The sequence below is a fragment of the Ornithorhynchus anatinus genome, chromosome 12 (assembly GCF_004115215.2).
Source record: "Ornithorhynchus anatinus isolate Pmale09 chromosome 12, mOrnAna1.pri.v4, whole genome shotgun sequence".
In the NCBI taxonomy this organism is placed as follows: Eukaryota; Metazoa; Chordata; class Mammalia; order Monotremata; family Ornithorhynchidae; genus Ornithorhynchus; species Ornithorhynchus anatinus.
In genome coordinates, this window is record NC_041739.1 from 54699213 (window position 1) to 54713392 (window position 14180).

The 14180-nt window shown below is 44.1% G+C and overlaps 1 protein-coding gene across 6 annotated transcripts in view; it reads right to left on the minus strand.

Moving 5' to 3' along the window:
- Positions 1-14180, minus strand: part of AFF1 (AF4/FMR2 family member 1) — a 164008-nt gene that overhangs the window by 41470 nt on the left and 108358 nt on the right. For all 6 annotated transcript variants that reach the window (XM_029076489.2, XM_029076488.2, XM_029076487.2 and 3 more), the window contains exon 4: positions 2795-2839. In XM_029076489.2, the coding sequence (XP_028932322.1) occupies positions 2795-2839 (45 nt within the window). The remainder of the gene's footprint in view (positions 1-2794; positions 2840-14180) is intronic.

Here is a 14180-nt window from a genome sequence, read left to right on the forward strand (position 1 = left end):
GTGCAAGATAATAGTTCTACTAATAAAGGAGAAACTACGTTAGTCCCAAATTTTCCCATTAACCTGTCTTTCCATTTCTGAATTAGTATCACCAACCCAAAGATCTTTCAAATAAAGAATGATTAAAAATGAGGAGTTTGGGAATGAAAACGTATTGTGCCAAGACCACTATAAATGTCAGAATATCACAAAATAAGTTGCAGTCTCTATAATGGATAGCCACTGCCAAAACCCATGGGCTTATGTCAAAACCAAACATTAAACTGGAGATACTGGAATGAGTTGGGTTATCAGCTCCAGGAGCAGGGTTTACTGTATTTTTTTTTTTATGAACTTCAAGATAGTCAAAAATGGGGAAACATTCCTGTTTGGGACAGGCAAAACAGTAGGTCATCTAAATCATGCTTTTCTCTAAAGACATCATTACAAAAATCCACTCCCCTCTTTGACCTCTGATGAACATACATATACAATTTTATTTTCTTATAGCCTGTTCTGGGCAGGGAATAAGTCTGTTATATTTTTATATTGTACTCTACCTAGAAAGTGCTTAATAAATACAACTGCTTGACTGATTGCTGGAAAACAGCATCATCACCATAACTTGGAGGAATGTGAATTAACCTGCCTGTAAAACTCTATGGCAAGTTCAGAATGGAGGTGAAAGGTGGAGTTTGCTTCTTTTACAGGGAAATAAAATCAAATGAAAATTAGCTGCAAACCACAAGCAAGTGGCTCATTATGTTTTCATGCATGTAAATCAGTTTGTAAATCTAGAGATCCAGTTTGGCTTTGATTTTATGGGAGTCTGCCTCTCAAATGTATTTGTGTATATTGGGACAACAAAGGATGATGGAATCTCTGGTCAGGAATGAAGGAGGAGTATAGGTCCCCAAAAATCTCAGGACCAAAAACCTGTGAATGAATTGATTAAAAGGCTGGTGATTTGAGTCTCTTTTCTCCTCTATGATATATCCAGAGGCTTTTCCCAAATAGGCCCTCATTTCCTCTTCTCCCACTCCCATCTGTGTCACCTCTGCATTTGAACTTGCACCCTTTATTCACCCCCCCCCCCAGCCCCACAGCATTTATGTACACATTCATAATTTTTCAATTTATCTTAATGTCTATCGCCCCTCTAGACTGTATGCTCCTTGCAGACAGGGAACGAGTCTACCAACTTTGTTATATTGAACCCTCCCAAGCCCTTAGTACAGTGCTCTGCCCGCAGTAAGTGCTCAGAAAATACCATTGTTTGATTGATTGATTCCCACTGGGGCAGAATGCAATGTTCAGGTAGCCAGGCAGGGGTGCAGCAAATTGAAAACTGCATTTGAATTTTTTTTTCAGTGCAAGGCCCCTTTTTAGACTGTAAGTCCGGTGTGGGCAGGGATTGTCTCTATTGCTGAACTACCTTCCAAGCGCTTAGTACAGTGGTCTGCACACAGTAAGTGCTCAATAAATACAATTAAATTGAATGAATGACCCATTTCAACCAATCAACCAATGGTATTTATTAAGCCTTTACCATATGTAGAATACTGTACTAAGTGCTTGGGAGAGTACTATACAAAAGAGTAGGTATATTAGCAGATTATCATACCACAGACGGTTACTATTCCACTTATCCTACCAGAAATGGATTTTTAGAAAAAACTGGGGGAAAAGGTAGAAACAAAACCTTAAGTGAGCTTCTCGTTTTGAAGACTGGGGAGATTATTTTCCTACAAGGCATTTCTGCTCAGAAAGTACTAATAAGATAGCTTATTTCTTCTTTCTTTCCCTTCTCCAAAAGAACCATTTTTTCAGTGTTTTTCAGAAATTGGTCAGAACCACATTTCTCATAAATAAGCAGAACCCATTATGTAATATTGTATCTTTAACACCCTTCATCACTCCTAAAATATTTGGGTTTGGCTAATTATTAACTGGGAAGTTCTAAGAGAACTTTTCTAAGTGGGCTTTCTTGAAAATACAAAGCATTTCAGATTAGAGGCCCATAAAGAAGTCTAAATTCTCATTTTTTTCCTCCAGCTGTTTAGGGATTTTTTTTGCCAGTCCTGCCAAGGGAGGTACCACTGGAACATCCACAGTGGCCACGTTGGACACAAGTGGACAAACCTTTTTTTTTGAGTGACTCCCTTGGCTATGTAGTACCTGTGCTTATTTGTGCAGGTAAACAGCACAGCTAGGTAACCCTTTGAGGTGACTGTTTATGGTACTGCTCATCAATTGCTTCCAGATCTCCAGAACTTCCTCTAAGCAGTGCATAAATCCTTTCCCCATCATTGGCCAGTGAATCATGGATGGCTTTTCAATCAAAGTAAACAATCTGCTCCAGAGAATCCACAATGTTTAATGCTTCCTCTTCTGTGAAGCTACACTTCATCTGCACTTCGGGAGGCAATGAAAACTATTTTGGTAAATGAGATGGGAAGTGAAGGTAATTAGGACCTTTGGTAACCTCTATAAAAATGAAAGTAAGTGAAAAGGCATTGGTCTGAGAAACGCTATTGGATAGAGCAAGTGCCTGGGAGTTGGAAGGATCTTGATTCTAATCCTAGCTCCACAACTTGTCTGTTATGTGGCCTTGGGCAAGTCACTTCATTTCTCTGGACCTCAGTTATCTCCTCTGCAAAATGGGGATTAAATCTGTGCGCCCCACGTGGGACATGGACTATGTCCAACCTGATTAGCTGTATCTATCTCAGCACTTAGTATAGTGCCTGGCACAAAGTAAGTGTGTAATACATACCATAAAAAAAAATCCCCATATTACTACCAATGTACTCACCTTCAAAATTTCTTCAACACAATGGACTTCATTGGTGAAAGTGTGCTGAATTATGAAAGAGACAAGACAATAAAGAGAATGTTAATCTCCAATAACTCAAAAGGCTCAAAAATTAGCACCTAGTTATTTAGAATAGCCAGCTGAATTTAGACCAAAGATATTCACTTGAGCATCTGTGGTCCTTCCCCATTTCCCTCATTTTCCAAGGAGCAGAAAGAAAGTTGTCAAGAGGTTCCCTGAATAAGTGAGAGCATTGGGTATCTGAGCACTAGGGTCTAAATCCTACACCCCACCCATTAGGCTACTACCATTTTAGAAATATGATCCAAGGACAGAAAACTAATTGGATGAATAGATCGGCTAGGGGTGCTACAACTCAATTAGGCCACCTGAGGTGAGGTGGTCTGGAATCCAACCCAACAGAACTGGGGCCTCACCTTACCAGAAAGATGCTCCCACACCTGACAAGGAAAATTACGCATGGAAACGTCAAGCAAGGGCTCCCAGGAGATGCAAGTCTGATCTTGAGCCTGAGTTTGAAGCGTGGAGGGTGGAATGAGGCACACACTTACTCACTTCTCTTCAGGAGGAACTGAAACCATGCCTGTTGATTAACCACTCCATTGCCTTATTTCTCTCACTTCAAGCATGATTTTTGTCACTGTTTTCTCAAATGCCCCCTAATCCCTTTTTTGTTTTCTTTACAGGAAGATGGTGGACATGAAACCAGGGAATGGGAGAGATTGGATTAAAGTAAGTGGGAGGGGCATATTTGAAATTCATGTGAATCTCCCTGAGGAGGGATTGTGAAATGGCACCGAGAGAGAAAAAGAGAAGGGGGGCAAAGAGGGAAAGAGAGATAGAGAATGTAGTGGGGGAGACAGGGGAGTAGAAGGAAAATATTTAATGGAAGTAACGGCATTTATCGAGTATCTAGGTGTGCAGGGATTGTATCTACCAAGTCTTACATTGTACTCTCCCAACTGCTTAGTACAGTACTCTGCACCCAGTAAGTGCTCAATAAATATGAATGATTGCTTGGTCTACTGTATGTAATGCCCTATACTAAAACACTTGAGAAAGTGCACTTTGTATTCAGATTTCTGGGGGGGACAGGATGTGCATGGTGTGTGTGTGTGTGTGTGTATGTGTGTGTTTCCATGCATGCTTTTATTTCCTAGCTTTTCTAGATACCTAGACATGAACAATGTCTTATGCCCCACATTTTCCACCTGGATCTTTAATAATTACCATACATGTTAAAGCACTTACTTCGTGTTCAGCACTGTTCTAAGTGCTGAGGCAAATACAAGTTAATCAGGTCAGACACAGTCCCCGTTCCACATGGGACTCACAGGAAGCTGGTGGGCATGAGACCAGGGAATGGGTGAGATTGGATTAAAGAAAGTGGGAGGGGTAGATTTGACATTCATGTTAATCCCCCAGAGGAGGGAGTGTGAAATGGAGGGAGAACAGGCATTGAAATCCTATTTTACAGATGAGGAAACTGAGGCACATAGCAGTGACTTGCCCAGGGTCACAGAGCAAGCAAGTGGCAGAGCCGAGATTAGAAACCAGGCCCTCTGACTCCCAAACTTGTGCTTTTTCCCGGATACCATGTTGCTCCTCTTTATTTGCCGACTTGTTCATCCCAAGCGCTTAGTACAGTGCTCTGCACATAGTAAGCGCTCAATAAATACTATTGAATGAATGAATGAATATTTAGGGTGCTTAAAATGATGGAGGCAAGGGAGGATTTGGAGCGAGGAAGAACTGTCCTTCAAGATTATGGCAGTGGTGGTGGGGGCAGTAGCCAGTTTGCCATAGCCTGGGTCATGCTGCCCAGTGACACCCAGAGCTACCCAGTTGTTGTTTTTAAGGACTAATAAAAATAACTGTGGTCTTTATTGAGTGCTTACTATGTGTCAAGCACTCTACTAAGCACTGGGTTAGATACAAAGTGATCAGGTTGGGCATAGTCCCTGTCCTACATGGGGCCCATGGTCTAATCCCTATTTTCCAAATGAGTTAACTAAGGCCCAGAAGTGTTATGACTTGCCCAAGGTCACACAGCAGACATGTGGTAGAGCAAGGATTAGAACCCACGTCCCGATTCCCAGGCCCGTGCTCTTAGCTCATTTAGTCTGGCACCAAGAGTAACCGCGGCTGCTGAAGAAACACCACGACTGGACATTATTTCCCAGTCTCTGCCTGGCCTGGAAGGAACAGGCCTGCTTGTTTTCCTTCATGCTCCTGGCTCACTAACCTCAAGGTAAAATGAAACCTCCATATTCTTGGGTTTCAGATTTCACATGCAGCCATGAGAAAAACAAGGGATCAGAAAACCCAAGTGGAACCCAGTTAAACACTTAAAGTCGCAGCCCCCCTTCCTGCTCCTAGAGCCTGAGAGACCCAGGAGTGGAGATCAAATAAAAATAGTTAGAGGGGGGTGCTCCACTCCCAAGGGGATCAGGTCAGAAAGTCATCACTTGGAGGGCAGAGGAGGGTCTGGCCTCCTGGTGACCTTCTGAATTACCCACAATAAAAGGGCCAATAGTAAAGTCCCCATTCAAGTCACCAACAGATTCCTTCCTTCCCAGTCCCACAGGGAAGGGTCTGAGGACAGAAATGGTTTTCCCAGACCTTACTGGCTGGAGCCATTCATTCCCCTCACCTCCCCAATTCCCTCCACACCCTCCCAACTCTCCTCTTCCTGGGAAGTCACTTATTTACAGTTGGTTGAGAAAGTGCTTTCAGACCCACCCACTCAATTTACTCTGGGTTTTCCTTGGGGTGCAAATAAGAATCAGCTCATTCACTTGGAGCATTAAGGAAGACTCCAAATTCACTGGAAAATGGGTTTGTTTGGCCTGGGATGGAAACTCCCACTGGGATAGCCCAGAGGAATAGATCCAGGTATTTCTGCCCACCCCCACTTCAAGCCCAATAGTTCTGTCTGAGAAAGCCTCTGAAAACTCCCAATGCAATGGAGGGGCTGGGCATGAGGCAGAAGGACTCCCCTTTTCCAGGGCCTATGTGTCAACCCTCAGCTGGTTCTAATTCCGGCTCTGTCACATGCCTGCTGTGTGACCTTGGGCATGTCACTTAACTTCTCTGGGTCTCAGTTACCTCAGCTGTAAAATGGGGATTAAGACTGTGACTGTGTTCGACCTGATTATCTTGTATCCACCCCAGGGTTTAGAACAGTGCTTGGCACATAGTAAGCGCTTAACTATTATAATAATTATTATTAATTTCATGTTCCCCAGGGGCTCAGCCCTCCTGGGGTCTCCCCATAATCATCTGCTTTCCCTGGTCATGATACGATGATCCTGGCAGAAGGTAAAGGAGCAAAGTGGAAAAATGAGGTGACCCTGGATATTGGTTGAAATTCTGACCCGGCATGTCCATTCAATAGAATTTGTTGAGCACTTACTGCGTGCGGAGCACTGTACTAAGTGCTTGGGAGAGCACAATACAACAATAAACAGCCTGGGGTGGTCTGGTTTCTGTTTTGGGGCTATGAGTCCTAGTTAGAGTCCTTCTTCAAAACCCTTTCTCTGCTCCTGCAAGACAGCAGAGCTCAGGCCACTCAAATATGGGACAAGCAGGCAGCTCCACCCAACAGACCTTTCTGGGGAAAATGGAAAATAAGGGGGAAAAGATAAGGGGCAACGCCATCTACACTGCACAACTGACCGTCCTAGGCTACTCCCTGATGCAGGACATCAGCTGTAAAGTGTTTTGTTCCAACCCCTCTTTGCTAGCAGTCTTATTTTCTCATTAGTGTCAATGAATCAGTCAAGCAAGCCTGTAACCTTGGTATTATTCTCAACCCTTATTGCATCAGCTTCCTCACTGACCTCCCAGCCTCTTGTCTCTCTCCACTCCGATCCATACTTCACTCTGCTGCCCGGATCATTTTACTAAAAAACTGTTCAATCCATGTCTCTGTGGTCCTCAAAAACATCCAGTGGTTACCCAATTTGCTTATACCCACCCCAGTGCTTAGTACCATGCCCGGCACATAGTAAGAGCTTAACAAATACCATAATTATTATTTATTACCATGGATAAGCAGAGTGGTTTATTGGACAGAGCACAGAATTGGGAGGCAGGAGTATTTTAGTGTTGGTTCCCCCACTTGCCTGCAGTGTCATCTTTGGGAATAATAATTAATAGTAAGTGAGGTGTTTGTTAGTGCTTATTACGTTCCAAGCACTGTAGTAAGCACTGGGGTGGATACATGGCAATCATACTGGGCACAATAAATGTCCCACAAGAGGTTCACAGTACAAGGGACAACCAGTAATAAATGCATTTTACAGATGAGGAAACTGAGCCAAAGAAGTTAGATGTCTTGCCCAAGTAGAACTGCATGCAAGTAGAACCCAGGTTCCCTGACTCTGAAGTCCTTTTTCCACTAGGCCACGGGTCACTTAACTTCTCTGTGCCTCAGTTTCCTCATCTACAAAAATGAGGATAATATTCCTGCTCTCTCTCCTCTGAACACTGGGAGCCCCTAGTGGGAAAACGGCCTCATCTTTGGATCTGATTACTTTGCATACATCCACTACTTAGCATACTGCTTGGTCCCCAGTAAGCACTTGAGCACCATCATTAAGCTCTTAGAAGAGTACAATAGATTTAGTAGACATGACCTAAGTTCAAATAGTGTGATAAGGAAAGGTGTAACTCTCACCACTGAACCCTCGAGGCATGTACAATGCATTGAACTAGCCCTTCTGAACCTATTCTTTAGAGGACAAATTTTTTTTTGAATTTTTTGAATTGTTATTCTGCTGCAGAACATTTTCTGCATGATAGATGGGGGGTGCTAAAATAAAAGGCCATCTACCCAAGAGAGGAGAGGAAATTTAGATATACAATTCACTATGATATACAGAGATGTCCCCAAAGCAACTCACCTGAAACCCATGGGTGTGCCTACAAACCCCTAGCATCTCAAAAGATGTGCAACACTGTTGTTTTTTTTTAATGGGATTTGTTAAGTGTTTAACTGCATGCAGGACACTGTAATAAGAGCTGAGGTAGATACAAGATAATCAAGTTCAATAGTATTTATTGAGCGCTTACTATGTGCAGAGCACTGTACTAAGCGCTTGGAATGAACAAGTCGGCAACAGATAGAGACAGTCCCTGCCGTTTGACGGGCTTACGGTCCAATCGGGGAAGACGGACAGACAAGAACAATGGCAATAAATAGAGTCAAGGGGAAGAGTCCACGTCTCACATGGGGCTCACATTCTTAATCCTCATTTTACTACCCGTAAATTTGGTATTATCCTTGAATCTTCTTTCTCATTCAACCCACAAATTCGATCCATCACTAAATCCTGCCAGTTCAACCTTCATAAACATCGTTAAAATCTGCTCTTTCTGCTCCATCCAAGCTATTACCACGTTATTCCAAGCATTTATCCTAAACCACCTTGATTACCATATTAGCCTCCTTGCGGATCACCCTGCCTCCTGTAAGTCAATCATCTTACCCCCTCTTACCTCACCACGCTGCTCTCCTACAACCCAGTCCGCACAATTCGCTCCTCTAATGCCAACCTACTCACTGTACCTCGACCTTGTCTAGCTCCCTGCCGCCCTCCCACTCAAATCCTGCCTCTTGCCTGGAGCACCCTCCCTCCTCAAATCCAACAGACAATTACTCTCCCCTGCTTCAAAGCTTTATTGAAGGCACATCTCCTCCAAGTGGCCTTCTGTGACTAAGCCCCCATTTGCTTTTCCTCCACTCCCTTCTGTGCCCTGATTTGCTCTCTTTATTCACCCTATTCAGACCCACAGCACTTATGTACATAACGGAATTTGATTTACGGTAATGACTGTCTCCCCCTCTAGACTGTAGGTTCCCTGTGCTTGTTACTACGTGCAGAGCACTGTAGTAAGTATTTGGGAGAGAACAATCTATAGTAAATGCTCAATAAATAACACAGTTTGATCCATGGCTTTTTGTAAATGTCATTTCAGTGCAGGGGACTGCTAACTGACTCTACTGATTCTGACATGGAGATGGTGAATGAGAAGATCATTATGGGCAAGGAAAGTGTCTGCTAATCCTGTTGTATTGCACTCTCCCAAGGGCTTAGTACAGTTCTCTGCACATAGTAAGCGCTCAGTAAATACCACTGTTTTTCAGCCCAGATGTGAGGATTTTTAGTTTCAAATTCACTTCTTATCCTGCACAATATTAACGACAAGAATATCCTGTCAATTCTTCTCTATTTTGTTCACCCATCTAATAAGGTTGTAAAGGCAAGAGTGTTAAAAGGAGTCACACCTCAGCAGCAAAAACAAGCAAAGACTGGGAGGGCTTCAGTGAGAAACTAATTATTCCTGAGTTTGAATTCTTGAAAGCTGACACCCACTCCCAGCAAAGCCTCACACTTTTAAGGGATTGTCAGGAAATTGGATCAAATACTTCTTTTCAGAGGAATCTTTTACAGCTCCAGTTGAATTCACCAGGGCAATCCCTCACTTAACCCTTAATGCAATTATTATTTGCTTATCCTTACTGATAGTCAATATCATGACCAATTTCAGGTTCATTCCAGGGAGAACTTTGACAACAATTTCACTTGCCCCATCACTGGGGTCACCTCCCAAAGACAATTAGTGACTCTGCAGAAGTAATTAGGAGAGAATTTGAGCACTGTGTAATAATTCAAACCAGCTCTCTTCAAGGACTACAATTGTGCGCCAGATTTGGGACCTATTCCAGCACTTAGAACAGTGCTTGATATATAGTATGCGTTTAAGAAACACCCTAATCAATCAATTAATTAACTGTTCTACTTTCAACTTCCACGGAGAAAGAAAAGAACAAAAGGAAGCGTGGTGGGAGTCCTACTTGAGGGACCCCTGGCCACCACCCACTTTACTTTATCTCCTGATTCTCTCTACCACAGAAACATACCACTCCACTGGGAAAAAAAGACAAGGGAAAAGTGGATAGAGATAGAATAGAGAGGGCATAGATCACCTTATTTTCAACACCAACCAAAGCTACATTTTAAACTCCCTTTCTATGCTCCTAGTCAATCACTTATTGAGCACTTAGCACTGTACTATGTGCTTGGAAGAGTACAATATAACAGAATTAGTTGATAGACACGTTCCCTGCCCACAATGAGTTTACCATCTAAAGGGGGAGACAGATATTAATGTAAATAAGTATAATGTAAGTATAATACAATCTTACCCACCCCAAACTCAACATCCCACCAAAAATGTGTTGCTGGTACCTTCCATCAGCTTGCACCCAAGCTAAATCTGGGGATGTAAATTAGTAAATTAGCTCTAATGGAGCACCGGAATAAGGTCCCAGTTTAACACTTAGTTGTTTCTATGCAGGACATGAAGATAACATGTGAAAACAGGGGTAACTTACCTATAACCTTTGGTATTTACTAAGCCCTTACTTTCTGCCAAGCCCTGTACCAGGTATTGGGGTAGACTGGGTAGGATGTCCGGAGGGGGAGAATTTCCTGGCCGATTTTCTCTGCCTTCCTGTAAAGAATTTACTGAACTGAAAAGCTGAGGAGATCTCGGCCACCTCTGAGAAAACAAACAACCTTTTCAGGAGACAAATGTGACTTAGTTCCCTTAACGCAGAAGATTCTGCTATGCCTATCTTGCCTATCCAAGCCCAGCTGCTGGTGAGCCAACACTGCTTGAAATCCATCCTGAAGAGGTGCGCTTGATGGCACGGGGGTCTCTACAGGAACAGAAATGAATTTACATAGCGCTTGGCCCCAGAGAGAATCTTCAGGCTTACTAGCTAACATCCAGTCCTCTGTGAGCCCGTTGTGGGCAGGGAAATGTGTCTGTTGTTGTATTGTAGTCTCCCAAGCGCTTAGTACAGTGCTTTGCATATAGTAATCACTCAATAAATATGACTGAATGAGTGAATAAAAGTTCAGTGCCTCTGGATAGCAATTTCCAAATCCTGGGAGAGTGAGTTCACTGCTGATTTTCCTTCATGCATCCCTTTTCCTGATGACCTTGAAGGAAAACCCTGAGCAGCAGAAGCATAGACAGGCTGGCCATATATGCAACCAACATGGCTGACTACCCTGGGGCTCCTACCCATATCAGGAAAGGAGGTGTTTAGGACAGTGCTCTGCACACATTAAATGCTCGAATGATTGGGGGTATGTTAACTGACTTTTCCAAGTCTGCAGTCCAAACTTTTCCTGCCATGGGCTCTATTCTGTCGACTTTTCTAAGGTCTCTCTCTCCTCTCCGACACCCCCACACCATTCCTACCCCAACCCTTATCACAGGAAGGGTGTGAAGACAAATTAGATTTAAAGTGCTGCCTCTTTGACCTCTCTGGAGATTGGTGGAAACACCATTACTATTGTTGTTTTTAACTCCCAAACAGGAGTGACTTTCTCGGTGACATCTGGAGGCTTTATTTAGCTAACTAGCTGTTCCAGTTTACAACTTTACCCACCCCAACCCCCTTCCACAGATGTCATTTCTCTACCTTGCCAGTGTCTCCCAGATTCCTCAGGAGACTTCTCACATTCCCACCCAAAAACTATTCCCAACTCTTCCTGCAGATATTTCTTAGCCTCCCTGCCACCTCCATCCCAATCTTCCCCACCCCCAACTAAAAGCTTCCAATTCCAGATTTGCTCAGGGGGCAACTGAGCTACAGAACGAACATCCAGGAGGATTCTCTGATCAGGGAAGGAAGTGGAGGTCAGATTCTGTAACTATAAAGAGACTGTCCTAGTTCTCAGTCCCCGTTTCAACAGGGATGATGGGAGGCTTCAGACTTCACAAGCTGCACTTTGAGCTCTTTGAAGAGAGCTTGATGACAGTTCCAGGAGCCATCTTAACTAACTCACCTCTCAGGGTTAGTTTTTTTTTAAACAGAGACATCTGAAGGTTTGGCATGGCCTATTAGAATGAGCCCGGGACCTAATCCTGACCCTGCCAATTACCACCTATGTGATCTCGGGCAAGTCATTTGCCATCACTGTGCTCCAGTTTCCTCTCCTGAAAAATGGGAATAAGAGGCCTCCTCTCCTTCCCTCTCAGACTGTGAGCTCCGTGAGGTTCAGGGATTGTAACTTTGCAACTTCCCCAGTGCTTAGCATAATCAGTCGCATTTACTGAGCACTTACTGTGTACAGAGCACTGTACTAAGCCCTTGAGAGAGTACAATATAAGCTACAATACAACATAAGCACAGAGTTTAGCACATGTAAATGCTTAATTAAAACATCATTAAATGGTGCTTTTTAAATGGTATTTATTAAGCTCTTACTATGTGCCAGCCACTGTACACTAAGCACTGGAGTAGATACAAGATAATCCAGGTTTGACACTGTCCGTGTCCCACGTGGGGCTTACAGTCCTAATTCCCATTTTACAGATGAGGTAACTGAGGCACAGGGAAGTCAGGCGACTTGCCCAAGGTCCCACAGCAGGCAGGTGATAGAGCTGGGATTAGGACCCACGTGCCATAACACCCAAGCCCATGCTCTTTCTGCTAGGCCACAGGGCTTCTTAATATAGTTAATATAGTTTCCCTACTTGATCCCAGGCCTCAGACAAGAACAGTGCTGAACATAACAGTGGCACTATCCTACCCGCAAAACGGCAGGCCTCAGGCAGGACAGTCAAATTTTCAAAGACTCTGTGAGGTAGAAGAACGCTTACAAAGCGGTGTAGTGAGTTGGCTACTCAAGACCTCCTCTGTCCTCCTCTGAGCAGCATGGCATTGTGGAAAAAGTGTAGGCTTGGAGGTCAGAGGACGTGGGTTCTAATTCTGGCTCTGCTACTTGTCTTCTGTGTGACCTCGGGCAAGCCACTTAACTTCTCTGTGCCTCTGTTACCTCATCTGTAAAATGGGGATTAAGACTGTGCACCCCATGTGGGACAACCTGATTACCTTGTATCTACCCCAGCGCTTGGAACAGTGCTTAGCACATAGTAAGCACTTAAATACTATTATTATTATTATTACACCCCTCTCACAACAAGGTTCAGGCTCTGAAGAAGTGGCCGTTAGGCCTGCAGAGACAAGACAGAACAACTGCTTGCAGCTTCTTGGAGAGGAGACGATGTGTTTGGGGAGAGAAAGCCCCATTTTGGAGGATGAAGGAATGAAGCCTGCCTGGAGAGCCCAAGGGAAGGAGAAACCTTCCATAAAAAACTCGAAGGTTGTTGGTGAGTTGCCAAAGAGGGCTCCATAGCCTCTAAGTATACGAAAATTTATAGACAGTGCTCTGGCACACTTGAACTGGAACTGAAAATGCCGGGGTCACGTTTGCCTGTAGGAGCCCCACAGCGACCATCATTCTATTAAGATCGAATTCTGATTTCTTTTAACTGCCTAACTTCAAGGCCCAAAGTGCTGGCATAGTCCCGAATAAGAGCAAATGCGAGCATCACTTCACACAAAGGGGCAGGGGGAAGGGGGAGAATCAAGTGGCTCTTTGATGCCTAGGTCTCACCTGGAAATAATTACCCCTGGCAGCTGAGGTCCCCCTCCCTTTTCAAGCCATCACTGGCAAAACATCGTGTCCTACACTGTGACACCACTGGGGTGGCCTGATGGATTTTTCCCCAATTGGCTGCATTGATATTATTTTAATGATTAGTATAGCCTCCTAGGCACCTGGCAAGCTCACTTTGCCTCTTCAGAAGCCCAGGATCCCTGCACTGTGATTATATCACCTGGTGCACAGAGCTCCCAGCTCTTCAAAGAACTGACAGTTTCTTTGCAGGAAAGGAGGTTGACCGGGAGGGGCTGAAGGAAGGAGATTGAGGCTTTGGGGGACTTTAGAGAGCAATTCCTTCCTCTCCCCTCCCTCCCTATTGGCAGCTCTCAGGCTACTGAGGTGAAAGAAAACCTGGGACAATAGAGCATTTTTTTTTTATGGTATCTGCTAAGCTGTTACTTCCTATGTGCCAGGTCCTGTACTAAGCACTGGGATAGATACAAGCTAATCAGATTGGACACAGCCCATGTCCCACATGGGGCTCACAGTTTTAATCCCCATTTTCCAGATGAGGGAACTGAGGCCCAGAGAAGTGAAGTGGCTTGCTCAAGGTCACAGAGCAGACAAGTGGCAGAGCTGGGATTGGAACTCAGGTCCTCAGACTCCCAGGCCTGTGCTCTTTCCATTCGACCAAGCTGCTTCCCGGTGAGGAGGGGAAATTAACCCCTTCAGCAGATGCCATGGTACAAGCCCGCAGGGCCAAAGGCCCCTGCTTGGAGGAATTAAATAATTATGTTACTTGTTAAGCGCATACTATATGACAAGCTCTGTTCTAAGAGCTAGAGTAGATACAAGGTAATCAGATTGGACACCTGGGGTTCACTGTCTTAATC